The following is a 16710-nucleotide window of genomic DNA, read 5'->3' as shown; positions in this document are numbered from 1 at the left end:
TCCTTGTAATGCCAGCCAGGCCAGTGGCTGAGGCTCTGAATGCTGGTTGCCAGCCAATATGCAGATTGGAGGCCATCAGCCAGCCGCTGAGTGACGATGACATGTGAGCCACCCGCATCAGTCTTGTTTAAAAATTAGCATAGATCCTGCTAGAATGACAGCAGCCATGTTTCTGGAGCAGCTGGCTCCTGCCAGACAGAACTGGAGTTGAGTTGTTTAGCTCCTTGGGGGGAGTGAGGGGGGGCATTGTCAGCCTCTGCATAAAACGAGCCACATCACAGAAAACCTCCCCGCAGAAGCAAATTCCCTGTTTTGCCCCAGCCCCAGCAGTTGCTGTTTCTTTGTCGCAATGAGCATTCTCACCCACTCCTAACAGCGACTCAAAGCCATGGTGGGCCAAGCACTGTTCACATCCGTCATGTCCCTGTACCAGATGTGGACAGGTCACAGAGCTCACTTCTACACCTCAGCTGTGTTCAGCATCAGATCCTTCAACGCTGTGCCAGGTATGGCTGAGGAGAGCTTAAATAAGGCATTTTACACACAGTGCAGTCTAGTGGCTGAACCGTATAAGACAGGTTTCAGAGTAGCAGCCGAGTCACTGCATCTCCCCCTTTAAATTTGACATGCCTACCCTTTACAATATTTACATTATCAGGCTGTCTTTGAAGGACAGTATGTATCGGTCTGTTAAGGATCTCTGAACCGTACTGGGTTTTTTTAATTACATGACCCAAACATGGAACAACGTGGTCAGCTGGCTGTCCAGTGGTTACAACAGCTGGCTGTGGTTGGTTTGGAATTCTTGAGTCATCTTCTTGTTTTGTGCCCTCCAGCTGCAGAGTTTGCTCTGTGGATTGTTCTTTCTGAGGAACAAACTGTAGATGTCAACAGTTTCTGTTGAACTCTCCACTGTCGGTCTCAATCGCATATGATCCGGGCAATGAATTCTTTGTCTTCATGACAGCTGAACGTCCTTTTTCTCCCTCCGGTTTGACATAAACACGGTCACCAGGTTCTAGACCTGGCAGTTCTCTAACTGAGTGATGACTGTTGTAAAAGTGTTCATGGACTTTTTGTTTTTTATCCAATTTGGCTTCATGTCTGGCCAATGTGGAGACAGATTCTTTTCCAAAGTTGGAACAGTACTTCTGAGTTGTCATCACATCAGGAGTTGTGCTGGACTATTTCCAGTAGATGCTATTGGTGTTGATCTGTAAGTCAGAAGAGCAAGGAGTGGATCTTTCTGCTGTAGGATTTTCTTGGCTGTCTGTACAGTTCTCTCAGCTTCTCCATTCACTACTAGTAATATGATCAATATTCTAGTTCCTTCTGAATGACAAAAATTCTGCTGCAGTGAATCACGATCCATTGTCCATCATCAGTTGTTCTCTAATACTGAAGTGAGCAAAAGTGCATTTCAGTTTCTTAATAACACTGTGACATGTTATGACTTTCAAGTACATTGTTTCTATATAACTGAAAAAAGTCCACAACGACCAGGTAGTGATTTCCCCTGAATCTGCATAAATCTGCAGCTAGTCTCTTCCAAGGTACAGGTGTTCGTATACTGTATGGTCCAGCATTGTCTCTCAAGTTGATTTGTACTGGATCTCCATTCAAAAGTCCAATATCATCAAATTCTCATTCAAGTTCTTCCACCTTTCTTGCTAGGCCCATCATGGCTGCCACACTGCGGCTGAAAAGGTTGGTCTGTCATCTGTTTGTCACATACACTCTGAATGCAAAGCTTTTGTCTTGGTAAGTTGTTTCTGTGATGAACTGGCCCTTACAGTTCAGAAAACCTCCAGGGCTAGTCAAAGCAGTGTCAGGTGACTTCAGCTCTGGGATGGGTTCCCTTCTGAGATGACTGTGAGGTCTGCTCCTGAGTCAATTTTAAAGTCAATAGTCTTGCCGTGAATATTTAGTTTCACTCTCCAGACAGGCTTTGTGTCATCACAAGTGACAGATCCCAGAAACAAAAGCTCTGAATTGTGTGTAATATGAGTCAACTCCCTGACTGCTTTGGTGCGGCAAACAGCTCCAAAATGTCCATATTTTATACATTTATTACACTGCACACCTCTGGCTGCACATGCATCATCTCTTGAGATATGACTTTTTCCATATCTTATGCATGTAGGCTGGAATTTGTCCCTCTTAGCCTGGGAGTTCTCTACATGACTTTGAACACTCAGGTGTCTTGTTTACAGCTTCTAAGCTAGTTTCAGGTTTTTAAAGTCGCTCCTACTAATGAAATGCTTGCCTCAGGCCTCACCAAACAGGCCTCCCTTTGCCCCTCACAGTGGCCTGCCCCACAAGATACAGTCCCCACAGGCCTCCCTGCGCCCTGGCTTCTGGCAGCCACGTTGTGGAGCAGCACTGCCAACCCACAACCAGCCCATTCCAACTGCTTGACAAGAGTCCTGCTAGGGCTGGCGTCTCGCACATGGTGTGTGAGTGTAAATGGCGACACTGGAACTAGGTGCTGGGTTCCCGTCTCTGTCTGTGCCAGCTCTTCCTGTCCTGCATCTTCCAGGCCAGATGGGGCCTGCCACTCCGCTGTGGTGTCTGAACTCAATTCCCAGATCCCCTGTTAGCTGTGGTTCCCCACTGGTCACTTTCCCAGCATAGGAGGGGCCAAGGAGGCAAAGCCACCTCCCACTCTGTTCCCCAATCCCCGCACTCTGGGGGTCTCCATGGCCTGGCACCCACCTTCTAGCTACCTGTGTTGTGTGCATGCTCTTTGGCTGCCAGCTGTGGCTGCTGGCACAATACGCGGCTGCCTTCCCCTGGGGCTGGCACATTGCTGCCATGGCACTCCGGCCTCAGCCGCCCCATGCTCTCCCCTGCAGTCCAGTCAGCACAGCCTGAGCTCCAAGGCCTCTGCTCCACTCCAAAAGCCTGTTTCTAATTGGCCCCCAGATTTATCGGCCACAGACCGGCCAGCAAAGGAAGGTGAGCACAGAGCGGTTAGCAGGGTGCAGCACTGGGGATGCATGCAGGGAGAGGCTCAGAGCTGCCCATGGTCTGTGGGGCAATAGCACAGGGAGATGGGGCACCAGGGGTCGGCTGTTCCCATTGCCCTGTTCAGAGGAAGCCTGGTGCTCCAGAGAGCGGAGCGGTTTAGCTACCCCTTAGTGCCATCTAAGGAGAGCCCTTCCCTTTACTCCTTCAATGTCCTGCTGCTTCCCCCCTTGATCTGCGTTCAATAGGGCTGTGCTGGCGTCACAGCAACCCTGCCTCTCCCCTCGCACACGGCAGATCAATGGCCTTGATCCGCAAGCAAACTAGCACCAACATCTGGCTTCTGGTGGATGGCACTAGCCAGGGCCGGCCCGTGGCTCGCTCAGATGCTTAGTTCATTAAAGTGCCATCAACCTGCGCACATCACCAGAGCCGGGGGTTGGCGGCACTTCCGCAGCCCTCTCCTCAGAGCAACCGCCCATTCCCTCGGCGTCTGCCGTTTGCTACAGCCTAGGGAAGGGGATGGGGCTTAATTGGAGCAGGGGGGGCCTCGGAGGGAGGGGGTGCAGGGGGGGCCTCGGAGCAGGGGGGGCCTCGGAGGGAGGGGGTGTCATGGTGCTGCCCACGGGAGGGGCCTCAGTGGCAGCTCTCTTCTGCTGGGAGGGGCAGTTCTGTGTGGGGCGAGTTTGGGGCTGCTTGGGGTCTCTGGAGGGCTGGGCTGGGTGGGCTTCTTACTGCAGCAACCCTGCCACCAAATGGACACTCCTGGGCCCATGGGGGAGCCTCAGCAGACAGCGCAAGGACCAAGTGGAGCCGGGTCTCAGACCCCTCTCCCAGCAGGCCAGACTGGCTCCTCCGGGGCGGGGTGAGCACCGTGACCAGATGGGGGGCATGGAGCTTGCTCACTGCTGCCCACGTGACACCTGCACAGAGGCTGTGGCGCAGCCGCGGTGTGGCCAGGTAACCTGGGGTGGGCGTGTTGCTGGACATGGTCCCTCAATAGCGGGACTGGGTGCTTTCTGCCCTCAACGCAGGCCAAGAGAGCCGCTAACACCTGCTCTGGCCTTTTCCCCTTAAGTGACATCCGACCGCATCCCGCCAATCATCCGCCGAGGGCCCGCGAATCAGACACTGGCCGTGGATGCTACAGCCCAGCTGCAATGTCATGTGACCGGGAACCCGCTGCCCAGCGTCCAGTGGCTGAAAGATGGGCAGCAGGTTGTGGGCAGGGACCCCAGGGTCAGCCTGTTAGACAACGGGACTCTGCAGATCACAAACATGCAGGTAACAAACATCACAAACATGCCCCCTCCCCGCCCCATTCCCAGAGCTGCGCCTGAAGCCCCTCTTGTGAGTCAGCCTTTGCCCCTTTGTCAAGCCCCAGCTTTGTTACTCCTTTTGGGGAGGAGTTTGCAGCTGGTGCTTCGGTCTGTTATTCCTGGAAGCGCAGTGGGTCCTGGTGGAGTGTAGAAATCACAAAGCCCCTCAAGCTGTTGCTGCTGTTCTGACTCCGCTCCCGCGGCATCTCTTTGGCAAGTTTGAGACCCCTGGCACGCATGCATTTGCAATCTGCCACCTTACTGGGCCTTTCAGTTTTGTCCTGTGATGTTCTGTTGATGTTCCAGTTGGAACCGAGACATTTTTTAACAGCACCAAGGCACGGTGCAGGTACACTGGATTATTTAATTTGTTCCGTGCATTGGTCCACCTGGCATAGTACAGCTTTCCTGGCTGTGTTCTGCTTCAAATTGACTCCCCCTTCTTGGTAATACCGCTGTGCAGTTATTCGTAGGTCTCAGGGTGCATGTCCCTGAATCCCTGTGTGGCTGCAAAGTGCTGCAATCCTCACGGCACGCGTGGAAGCTGAAGCACGGAGACGGAGGGCCAGATTTTTAAAGGTATTCAGGGACCAGGCGAGGCAGATTGAAATCAGTGGGAGTTAGGCGCTTTTGAAAATCCCACTAGGCACAGTCACGGCTGGTCGATGGAAGGGTGCTTCCACTGATTTACCTGATTTACCCGCTTCGGTAGAAAAACCCTGTCCGTCAATGCCACAGTGCATCCCTGTTAGCTGCAGAGCCCTAGCGTGTAGTGTAGACATGCCCTCAGGCTCCTAAGTCACTTAGGCCTTGTAACGCAAAGCTGAGCAATGCTTCAACACTTTTCAAAATCTGGCCCCAGCCCTAACTCAGTCCTAGTTGATTTAAACGAACCCAGGGTTAGACGTCCACCTAGCCTTGCGCCAGTCGGACTACATAAGCTTGAAATCACATCGGCACTTAAGGTGGGGCCGCTCTCCCATGGAGACAAGGCCTTGCTCAGCTCTGGGGGCTTGGCCCTAGGGATGGCTCTTCCTTCGAGGGGGCAGCGTTTGAACCGTGGCAGTGGGGGGGAAGGGAGAGCAGTGTTTTTTCCCGGTGTGTGCGAATTATGCAGCAGTAGAGTCTTAAAGTTTGTGTGCACATGTGGGGGTGGGCATGCACACAAGCGCACGTGTGTGTGAGCGTGTACACCTGTGTGTCCATGCATGCACCCATCGTTTGTTTTTAAAGAGCAGATTGGGGGGCGTGGAGGAGAACGAAGAGCCCTGAGCATCCTTGGGAACAGCAGCTCTCTGCAGGGAATGCTGGGGGTCCCTAGCAGGGATGCAGGCTGGCTGACAGCACTACTGGTTCCAGGCACTAAACGCCATCTGGGACTGGGCCTCCTTCCAAAGAACACCCCGCTCCCCATGGGCGCTGAGTCCCCTGGCTGCGCACCCCCTCCTGATGTAGCCACAGTGTGCTGCCACGCCCTCCCTCCCCCACCTCCACCTCTCTGTTAACCACACCAGTTGCAGCCTGCCCTACATTCAGATGGGGAGGGCAGGGCCCGGAGTCGGGGCAGGGCCTGGTACCATGGGGCCCTGCTCACTTGACGGGAATGGGGCATTCAGCAGGTTCCTGTCTCTGGGAGGTGGCTGTCATGTGCAGGGCTGCTGGGTGGGCATGGCTGGGGTGCTGTGGGAGCTGCGTTCCTCCCCCCGGCCTGGAGGCGGGCGCGGCGGAGTCAGACACTGTGCCGGGGTAAAGTGGAGGTTATCCATAAATTAGTTATCAAAACACACAGCTCACGCTAAACAGTGCTTTAAAAATTGATGGCAGGCATCAGTGGGGAGCGAACTGTTTCACGTGCGCTTTGGGCCGCCGTTGTGTGTGAGTCAGGAGGTTAATGCATCTGCCGGCTCCCGGCGCACCTAATGGCATCAGTGGGTAGCCGTTGTGGCTCTGTGCCCAGGAAGCAATGAGAGCTGTCAGGCGGCTAGCAGGGGTAGCATGAGTTAATGGTCCCCAGGGACGGCCACCTCCTCAGGCCATGCTGCTTCATGGGGAAAAGTGGGGCAGCCCCACCTGACAGGCACGTTAAAGTGTTCCCTCCATTCCCCTCTGCGCATGCTGCCCTCCTGTCCCCCAGGCCTGCTGCCTCCCCGGCCAGGGCTCCCCTGACACTCTCTGCACAGCCTGTCTGCAGCGCCCCCCAGCCAGGGACATCGCACCCTCGACTTTGCTGTCTGCCCTGCTCAGAGGACATTGTCCCGGGCCTTGCTCTGCCAGTGGAACCCCCCGTACCCGGCAGTCCTCACCTCCCACCTGCAGGAGCGTGGAGTGTGCGTGGCAGCACCACGCAGTGGCATCCTGGTGAGCGTGGTGCCAGGGGGTCACTGTGGCTGGCGAGCAGCCCTGGCAGGCTGGGCTATGCAGCTCTCTCGTGCCAGGCCCTGGCACCTCCGGCAGGCAGGCATTCCCTGAAGCTCAGGCTGAGAAGTCCCTGGACACTGATGTGCCATTTATCGTCACTGGGATCTCGAAATGGCACAGCATTGCAGGAAGGGCCGTGGGTGCGGCTCAGAGGCAGGCTGACTCCATCACTGCACTCAGCCCCGTGCCACCCCAGGGAGCCTGCGGCTCTGAGCCACCGTGCCCAGCTCACACTGTGCGTACGACAGCCCTCAGCCATGATCCATGAGCTGAACACACAGGCGATGCTCCCAGAGCCCCAGGCCCCTCTTGCTGAGCCCCGACATTATAACCCCCTGGCCGCCCTCTTCCACTCCCATTCCAGACTGCCCCTTGCGGTGCAGTTCAGGAGGGCAGCAATTCCCAGGCACACAGGCCAGCTGCCCTCCTGGAGCTGTTCCCATTTGAGCAGAAACCCGGCCAGGACCAGGCTCTGTTACACAGCTTGGGGTGGCTGTTGCAGTTTCGTCTCTCCCAAGGAAACCTGCAGCCAGCTACCTATCTGGCCTGTGGAAACTCAGCTCCTCTGTTGGACTGCCGGATGCATTCCCCAGAGAGCTCCTCCCCAGGCTGCAGCCTGGCTGGCCCCGAGGACACAGGGGGTCTGCAATCCCAGTGCTACAAAGGGATCCCCAGTACGGAGCCTTGTGCACAGCACCCTCTGGGTGTGCAAATGGTGTCCCATCCCCCACAGCTCATCCTGGCCAGGGACTCACCCATGGCAGCTGCACTACTCACTGGCTCCCCTTGCTGTGCACAGGTGACGGACTCCGGGCTGTATGTCTGTGTCGCTACCAGCTCGACGGGGGAGACGACATGGAGTGGGGCCCTGGCAGTGCAAGGTCAGTAACAGACCAGTTCACCTGGGCCCTGCAATGTCGGGGCATATCAGGACAGCTGGGTGCAGGGAATGGGGGAGAGTGGCCCAGACACACACAGTTGCTGCATTAGGGGCAGGTTGGGGGGCCTGGTAGCGGGGCTATGGGGGCTGTGACGGGTTCCCCCCAGGTGCCAGTTGGAACTGGGGTACCACTGAGCCTGCCTGGCTCACCAGCCTGGGCTCCCTTTCACACTGGCACTGTGATAAGTTGCCAAGCTCTCCAAGCTTGCTCTTTCACCAGCATACACACAGATAAGGACACACCCAGCTGCAGCTTCACACACAGATGCTGAGTTCAGCTCTGCATGAGAAGGCTCAGCGAAGGCACCTCCCAGTTGCTAAGGCACCCCCCCCCGAAGTGTAAACCCAAAATTGTACAGTCTTGCACTGCACAGGAAACTGTACAGTGTAAGCTTGTGAAATTTTTCCCCTCCCTCAAAGTGGAGAGAGATATGCAACAGGTTTCTGCCCCAAGTCATAATTTCCACACACTGGTTTTAGACAAAACAAAAACAAGTTTATTAACTACAAAAGGTAGATTTTAAGTGATTATAAGTGATAGCAAACAGATCAAAGCAGATTACCTCAGTACATAAACAAAACTGCAAACTGTAGCTGAGCTAGGAGCAGGTCGGGGGGCTGGGAGCAGGGGCTGGGGGTGAGTGGCCCAGACACACACAGTAGCTGCGCTAGGGGCAGGTCGGGTCGGGAGCTGGTCCCTGCTGGTTACACCGATCGGGAAGGTGCTTGTTTGGCTGAATGCAGGACCCACGGGGGAGGCTCGCTGCTCTGTGCTGTGAGGGAGCTCAGACAGGATGATCAATTGGCTCCTACCCTTGGGGTCAATGCCCGTGGGACTCCCTGGGCCGCCCTAGGCCTGCAGCTGTCACTGCGGGTGCCTTGCCTGTGCATAGGTCAGAGCCACTCCCGGGAGAGCTTAGCGCTGGTCTTGCTTGGCTTGCTGCATCCCCTGCATAGGACAGCCGGCAGGGCAGGTAACTGCCACACGGGTTTCCAGCTCAGCCGGTCTGCGGGCCCCGCCCTGGGCCCTGAGAAGGTGGCTGGGGCAGGAACTGTCTGTTCTCCAGGGCAGGTTTTTTGAAGAGCAAACAGGCCACTCAGTGAGCAAACCCAGGGAGCGCTGGGCCTGCAGGCATGGTCACCATGTCCCTCCAGAGCATTGGACCCAGTGCCAACGTCGGCCGCCCTGGGGGAATCCCACCAGCGTTGCTGCACATGCCACTCACTGACATGGGTTACAGACACGCCGGCTTCCCCTGCTCCCCAACCCCAGGCAGGCCCTCTGGCTGGGCAACTGTGCTGCTCTTCCAGCAGCCCCCAGCCTGCAGCTGTGTTCAGATGGGTGTAAAGTCCCTTCCACTGCAGGAAGCTCTGAACCCACGTTCCTTTTGGCTCCTCCTGGGATACGTCACCCAGCGCTGGCGAGTGCTTCAGCATGAGGGCTGGGCTGGGCAGGATGGGGCTGGCCTCTGGGGAAGACGGGGTCACCCCATTGCAAACCCCCTTGCCTGGTGTGCCCGAGGTGCAGTCCTGCTCACTGACACAGCCACAAATGTGTTTCCAAGACAGCCACGGCCCTTGGCCAGACCTGCCCAGGAGCTCGGGGTTTGCCCAGGGCCAAGTCAAGCACAAGCAAAGCCGGAGGGACTCCCCGGTGGGTGGGAGGAGCCCCCCAGTTCTCATGGCCCCTGCTGCCCTAGCAGCCGGGGCACTGGCTCCGCAGAGGGGGTGTAGCTGAGCTTCTCATCAGCTTGGTGCAGGCAGCTGTCGGAAGACAGGATTCTGGGCTAGATGGACCATTGGTCTGACCCCGTCTGGCCGTTCTTATGTTCTTATGAAACACTTCCTGGGGGTTCTCCAGCCCCCAGCCGCATTCTCAGCCAGGACACTCCTGGCAGGCCTGGGCCCTGCCCATGTGCTGAGCTTCAAGAGCGGGACTGCCGTGTCAACACGACATGGGGATGGCCTGCTGGTGAGCAGCGCTGCACTGTCAGGCCTGGAATCTGACGTCCCTCGCCCACAAAACGGGCGCAGCGCAAGCATCAGGCCTGGCACTGTGCCTCTCCCCTGCCGTGTCCCCCTTGGCCTCATCCGCCAGAGGCCGTGGTTGTGGCAGCCCAGCTCAGCTCATGGGTGGTGGAGTTGGCAGTGCCAACACGGGCTGAGTGTGCAGCAGGGCCCGTGCAGTGAAAGGCTCTGGATTTGCCAGCTGGAATCCGGTCTGGGAGCACACGCCCGGGCTGGACTCGGTGCCTCCCTGTCAGTCTGTCAATCTGTCCTTCTCTAGAGACTGGGGCTGACCTCCAGGTGCAGCTCTCCGAACCAGGCCACCTCCCTGGACCCCCCTCAGCGCCGCTGGTCACCGATGTCACCAAGAACAGCGTGACCCTGGTCTGGAAGCCGAGCCCCCAGAGAGGGGGCACTGCAGCCACCACGTACATCATCGAAGCATTCAGGTAACGCTTTGCACACTGCTGCCCAGGGCGCCCACCAGAGAGGCCCCAAAAAAACAAAAAGGTGGGGGGCCCAGGGAGTGCCTGCTTTGGGATGCGGGAGGGGGGCCGGGCTGGGAACACAAACCCAGCCCGAGTGCTCCTGGGCTCCCTGCCCCACCCTGTCCCGCCCCCCATCTCTCTGGCTGGAGGAGCCCCTTCCTGGCAGGCCCAGTCACCGTGGAGGGGATGGCAGCCGGGGCGGCATCGCCCATAGGCTGATGGGGGAGTCGGGGTGAAGCCAGTGGCACCAAGGGCTTGTGGCTGGCGGCAGGCCCAGGGCTCACACTTGGAGCAGGCGGTGCTGGTAACCCAGGGGGAGGCTCTGCTTTCCCTTTGGACACCCAGTGAGAGAGGGGCCAGGTGCCCCTGCCCTGGCCCAGACTGGGCCCCGGCTCCCTAGTCCCTCTGTGCTGGGCCCTGGCACGGTTGGGCCTGCTGGACTCTGGAATCGCCCTCACATGGCGAGCCCCGTCTCTGCTGCTGCCCCCCTATGCCAGGCCAGGCCCAGGCACTGCCCATCCCTGCGCGGTGCACAGGGAGGTGGCAGATGACCTGGCTGTGGCTCACCCCTCTCCCCATGCCCCATTGCAGCCAGTCCTCAGGCAGCACCTGGCAGACGGTGGCCGATAACGTGCGGGTGGAGAAGCACACGGTGAGCGGCCTGAACCCCAACACCATCTACCTCTTCCTCATCCGCGCTGCCAATGCCTACGGGCTCAGCGACCCCAGCCCCGTCTCGGAGCCGGTGCGCACGCAAGGTGAGGCAGCCTGGGCACAGGGTAACACACGGGGTGGGGGCTCCAAGGCCATCCTGGGGGAGGGGGACTCAGCAGAAGGCAGGGATCGGCAGAGCCAAGGGATTCTCAGGGGGGGATGGGCAGGGACCCGGGGTCTCCGTTGGGGGATGGGCAAGGTCAGAGAGGAGGGCAATGGGCTAGGTGGGGCTGGGAGTGCTCAGCAGCAGGGTGCTGGATGGAAGGACACCCGAAGGCTGCCCGGGTTTCTGTTGCCCAGAGCCAGCAGCCTGTGCCCCCCAGGCCACAGGGAAAGCCTTTCCTCTTCCCGAGCACGGTGCCCCAGCACCCTTGCTCCGGGTGTCATGGCCTGTCATGATGCAGAGGCTGCTTGGCCCCCTGCCTTCCTCATCAGCACCTGCGCTGGGCTTTGGGGCCCAGCCCAAGCCCCCTGATGTCCTCTCTAGGCCCGCCCTGCAGGCCCCACTCCAGAAGCACAGGGCAATGGTGTGGGTCCAGGCAGCCGAGCAGCGGGAGCCGGCCCTAGCCATTGGTACAGCTGGCCCCAGCAGAGGGCAGGGGCTCCTGGCCGTCCCAGCAGGCTCCCTGGGCAGTAGGGCCTAGTGGGCACCTGGAGATAGATATGTGCCCAGCCCAGTGGCTGGCTTGTGGGGCACCTGTGCCCGATCCTGTGCCTGTGTCCTCTGCCCTGTACAGTGGGGTGACTCTGGGCACCGCACTCACGCTGGGTTTGTTGGCAGACGTCAGCCCCACCAGGCAGGGTGTGGATCACCGGCAGGTGCAGCGCGAGCTCGGCCAGGTCGCGGTACAGCTGCAGGAGCCCGTCATCCTCACCTCGACCACCATCCAGGTGTCCTGGACTGTGAGTACCAGCTCCCGCTTGGCCCGGGGGTGGAGAGGCGGAGGCGGGCCTGGAAGTGTGGAGAGAGCCCGGGCGGGTGTGCCAGGGCACTGTGGATGGTGCGTTGCTGGGGGTGGTGTAGAGGGTGCAGGGGGTGGGGCTGGGACTGCAGAGCACGGGGAGCAGCCTGGCTCCAGCTCTCCGGAGGCTGCGGGCCGTGTTGGGGCCGCGGGCGAGCGCTCCCCAATGCTGTCCCGTGGCTTGGTCCCCTCTCCCCAGGTGAATCGCCAGGCCCAGTTCCTCCAGGGCTACCGGGTGCTGTACCGCCCACGGGGCAGCGCCTGGCTGGTGCAGGACGTGCCGGCGCCGGCCCAGCGCAGCACCACGCTGGTGGAGCTGTGCAAGGGCCAGGAGTACGAGATCAAGCTGCGCCCCTACTTCGACGAGTTCCAGGGCACGGACAGCGAGGTGCTGGTGGTGCGCACGCCCGAGGAAGGTCAGTGGGGTGGCGGCAGCCCCCTCTCAGAGCTCGGCCCCCGGGCAGGGCCGGCATCTCCCCGGGCAGCTGCTGTGCTGTGAGCCAGCGACGCAGCCGTCTGCAGGGACTCAGGCTCCCTGACCGTGGCCGCCGCGGGAGGGGCCGGGATCCTCACGAACGCCTGCCCGGCTGGTGCTCCCTGGCTTCCTCGGGCTGGCGTGGGGGCAGAGGAGCCCGGCGCTGAGCGGGGCGGGAGGGGCGTCTGGGGGGGCCAGGGCTGCTCTGCGGGGAGGAGTGCGAAGTGTGTACGCTAACCTGGCTGTCCCATAATGCTTACCTCGGCTGGCCTGCCCTGGCCCGGCAGCTCCGCGGGCCATGGGCCGTGGCTACATGGTGCCTGTCATGGAGCCAGCGGCCATGCTCTGGGACGGGCTCCCTCCCCAGCTGCTGCCGACAGGGTGTTGGTGCCCCGTGGCTTGTCAGAGCCAGGGCCCGGGAGCAGCTAGAGCTTGCTGCCCTCCCCTGGGGCTGCTGGCTCCCTGGGGATGTGCAGAGCCCCCGTCCCCTCCTGGCTGGGCCAGGTGGAGGGAGCCTGGGGCAAGTCCAGGGGCCGGCAGGAGGCTCTTGGGGCCAGGCATGGGTGCTCATGGTTGGCCAGTCCCCTTGATGTGCAGCTCCCCCCAGCCCTCAGCACTATACCCTCTTTCCTCCCTCCCAGCCCCCAGCGCCCCCCCTCAGGCAGTTTCCGTGGTAACAGTGGGCAACAGCACCAGCATCAGCGTGTCATGGGAGCCGCCCCCTGCCAGCGAGCAGAACGGCATCATCCAGGATTACCGGGTAAGGTGGCACTGCAGGGGGGCAGGCACCAGGTGCATCCAATGTGCCGGGCACAGGTGCTGCCAGGAGGGTTCGACCAAACTGGCAAGAGTCATCAAGTCCCACACTGCCTGCAGGCTCTGGCGGGGCCAATGCCAGGCACCTGGGGGTGGGGGCAGCTGCTCCACGTCATCCCTGAAGCCACAGGTAACCAGAGTCTTCTCCCCGGCAGATCTGGTGCCTCGGGAACGAGAGCCGCTTCCATATCAACAGCAGCGTGGAGGGCACGGTGCACTCCGCGGTGCTGCAGGGGCTGGTGCCCGGGGTGCTGTACCGCACCGAGGTGGCCGCTGTCACCAGCGCCGGCGTAGGAGTGAGAAGCGCGCCCGTCCCCATCCAGATCAGTGAGTGCGCTCGGCAGAGCGGGCAGGTGGCGGCTCTCACCCAGGACCTCCCTTTGCACCCCTCCCTGCCCAGGCTTTGCACGTCTCTCACCTGTGCCCGCCTGGAGTCATTGCAGTGCTGGGCACTGCCCATGCGCGGTGAGGGACAGCAAGGCACTGGAGTGAAGGTGGGGCGGCTCTGTCTGGACACGCTGCCGGGGCGCTGGGCTGCTCGGAGCTCAGCAGACTGCAGGCAGGGCAGGCAGGGAGGGGGAAGTCCCTGCCGGGGGTGTCGGGGCTCAGTGCCTGCCAGGGTCAGAGGGATGCTGGCTGCAGGGATGCTGGGGTGTGTGTGACATGGGCACCGGCGGCGTTGGGGTTGCAGCAGGACCACTGGCCACATGAGGGGGGCTGTGGCATGAAGGGGCACAGGTCGGGCCACGCAGACGCCCTCTCACTGCCTTGCCTTTGCCACCTGTACCCACCGCAGAGCCTGCCCTGGCCCAGGGCTCGGTGCCCATCAGCAGTGGGGAGAACGTGAGCCTGGCCGAGCAGATCACAGACGTGGTGAAGCAGCCGGCCTTCATCGCGGGCATTGGCGGGGCCTGCTGGGTCATCCTGATGTGCTTCAGCCTCTGGATCTACTGGCGCCGCAAGAAGAGGAAGGAGCTGAGTCATTACACGGGTGAGGGGCCAGCCTCCCCTCCACCCCCACCCCAACCCCCAACGCCACGCACCAGGGACCACCCCCACCCCAACCCCCACTGCCACGCACCAGGGACCGATCCCACTCCAGTGCGCCAGGGACCACCCCCACCCCCACCTACCACCACCACGCACCAGGGACCGTTCCCACTCCAGTGCGCCAGGGACAGCCCCCCCCAACCCCCACTGCCACGCACCAGGGTCTGCCCCCACCCCGGTGCGCCAGGGACCACCTCCACCACAACCCCTACCACCACGCACCAGGGACCGATCCCACTCCAGTGCACCAGGGACAGCCCCCCCCCCAACCCCCACTGCCACGCACCAGGGACCAATCCCACCCGAGTGCACCAGGGACCCTCCGCACCCCACCCCACGTACCAGGAACCACGCCTGCCCGAACATGTTAGGGACCACCACCACTCACCAGGATCTGCCCACACCCCAGCATGCCAGGGACAGCCTCCACCCTAACCCCCACCACCACACACCAAGGACCGATCCCACTCCAGCGTACCAGAGACAGCTCCCACCCCAACCCCCACCACCACACACCAGAGTCTGCCCCCACCCCAGCATGCCAGGGACCACCCCCACCCCAGTGCACCAGGGATAGCCCCCACCCCAACCCTGATCACCATGCACCATGACCAGCCCCCACCCCAACCTCATGCCAGGGATCAGCCCCTCCCCTGCTCACCAGGGACTGCCCCCCCCCGCCCACCACCATCATCACACTGTGCCATGGACTGGGCCACTCCAGATTAGGTGCGGGCAAGTCAGGCTCTGCCTGGGACATAAGGCGGCCATCCCCACAGCCTGGCTGCTTCCCCCCAGAGCCAGCCCATGTGCAGAGCTCGCCCCGTCTGCTTACCCTCCGCACATGGGTGTGACGCTTCCTGGGGGTGCCCAGGCCTGTGGGCACCTCGCTACCTCCTGTCCTTAGCAGGAGGGAGCCCTGTCTGTGCCTCCCAGGGGTCAGCTCCCCACTGCAGCGGCCCCAGGCAACACAGGCACTGCCCTCTGGGCCTCGTACGCCCCGCACTCTCTGCAGGCTAGCAAGTGACACCTCGCAACCCCCGAGCCCTCCCGCGCCTCCCCGGAGCATCCGGCCCCAGTCCCCTGGCTCTCGCAGTGCCCGATCCGCTGTTCCCAAAGGTTCAGTGCACCCAGCTCACCTGTTCCCCTCCACTCACTGCCCTGCTTCACGCTCAGCCCTTGGTGGGAACACCTGGTTACAAATCTAATGAAGTCCGAGCACGTACTCGAGAGCCTAGACACTCTCCCGTCCCATGCAGCCGTGGTTCTCAGCCTGTGCTCTGCGGAGCCCTGGGGGCCTGCACACTGTCTGAGGGGGCCGCGAGAGCCAGACTGAAAACAGACTGAACAGAATTCAATTCTATACAATCAAAGGTTGAGAACCACAGTCACTGCTCGGCCACGCTTCCCAGCCAGGCTGGCTGCGCCTCTCGGCCAGGAGACAACAGCCCCTCAGTGAAGGATCCAGGGGCCTCTTGGTACCCTGAGTACATCAGACCAACCCACTGGCCCTGCTGACTGTCCGTTTTTTGACCGGAACGTCCGGTCGAAAAGGGACCCGGTGGCTCTGACCGGCACCGCTGACTGGGCCGTTAAAAGTCCAGTCAGCAGCAAAGTGGGGGCCCAGGGCTAAGGCAGGCTCCCTGCCCGCCCTAGCTCTGCACAGCTCCCAGAAGTGGCCGCCAGGTCCCTGTAGCCCCATGGGCGGCCAGAGAGGCTCAGTGCGCTGCCCCCATCCCAGTGCCGACTCCACAGCTCCCATTGGCTGGGAACCGCTACCAATGGGAGCTGCAGGGGTGACGCCTGCAGGCACGAGGGCAGCACGCAGAGCTTCCCTGGCCACCCTGTACCTAGGGGCCACAGGGACCTGGCACCCGCTTCCTGGGAGTCACAGAAAGCGCTACCGGGACCCTGTACCCCCCAAGCCAACCCCTTGCCCCAGCCCTGAGCCCCCTCCTGCACCCCAAACCCCACATCCCCAGCCCCACCCCAGAAGCTACTAGCCCTCAGCTGAGACCTCACAAGCCACCCTTTGGTGAACCCTTACGCTGGGGATCCCTGTGCCTGCTGCCCACTGGGGAGGCCCGGGCTCCCCAGCGTGGCTGCTAGCACCAGACAGCTGGGGCAGAGGCAGCTCCAGGGGAACAAGGCTGGGGCCCAAAGGGAGCAGGGCCTCTGTGTCACCCACCCCTCCCAGTAGAATGTGCCAGCCTGGGGGCCTGGGGCCTGACGGGGGTGCGGTGTGCCATGCTCCTGTGAATGCCCCTGCGCTGCCCTGTGCCTGGTCCCAGCTCCCACCTCCTGCCCTGCTGCTCGCTCCCCTGCTGTGCCCTGGCATTCTCCTCCTGCCTGCAGCTGCTGCGACTGACCGTCTCCCCTCCTCTCTTGCAGCCTCCTTTGCCTACACGCCAGCAGGTAAGGCCCTTCCCTCGCCCCAGCCACGGGGCTCCCCGAGAACGTGGCGGGGCCCCTTGACCCAGCTTGAGTTACAAAGGTTATCTACGAAGTCCCGATTGCCTGAACACAGGAGGAGGCGAGCAGCAGGAGACCAGCT

At 61.0% G+C, this 16710-nt stretch overlaps 1 protein-coding gene across 2 annotated transcripts in view; it reads left to right on the top strand.

The window, feature by feature from the left end:
- The window catches only part of ROBO3 (roundabout guidance receptor 3), a 237877-nt gene that overhangs the window by 209913 nt on the left and 11254 nt on the right, over positions 1 to 16710 (top strand). For both annotated transcript variants that reach the window (XM_074936629.1, XM_074936630.1), the window contains exons 9-18: positions 4046 to 4251; positions 7504 to 7585; positions 9932 to 10100; positions 10731 to 10897; positions 11635 to 11756; positions 12015 to 12231; positions 12932 to 13050; positions 13262 to 13433; positions 13903 to 14097; positions 16548 to 16571. In XM_074936629.1, coding sequence (XP_074792730.1) covers positions 4046 to 4251; positions 7504 to 7585; positions 9932 to 10100; positions 10731 to 10897; positions 11635 to 11756; positions 12015 to 12231; positions 12932 to 13050; positions 13262 to 13433; positions 13903 to 14097; positions 16548 to 16571 — 1473 coding nt within the window. The remainder of the gene's footprint in view (positions 1 to 4045; positions 4252 to 7503; positions 7586 to 9931; positions 10101 to 10730; positions 10898 to 11634; positions 11757 to 12014; positions 12232 to 12931; positions 13051 to 13261; positions 13434 to 13902; positions 14098 to 16547; positions 16572 to 16710) is intronic.

This window comes from Natator depressus, chromosome 22, assembly GCF_965152275.1.
Source record: "Natator depressus isolate rNatDep1 chromosome 22, rNatDep2.hap1, whole genome shotgun sequence".
In the NCBI taxonomy this organism is placed as follows: domain Eukaryota; kingdom Metazoa; phylum Chordata; order Testudines; family Cheloniidae; genus Natator; species Natator depressus.
This window is presented reverse-complemented; position numbering and strand designations above follow the sequence as displayed.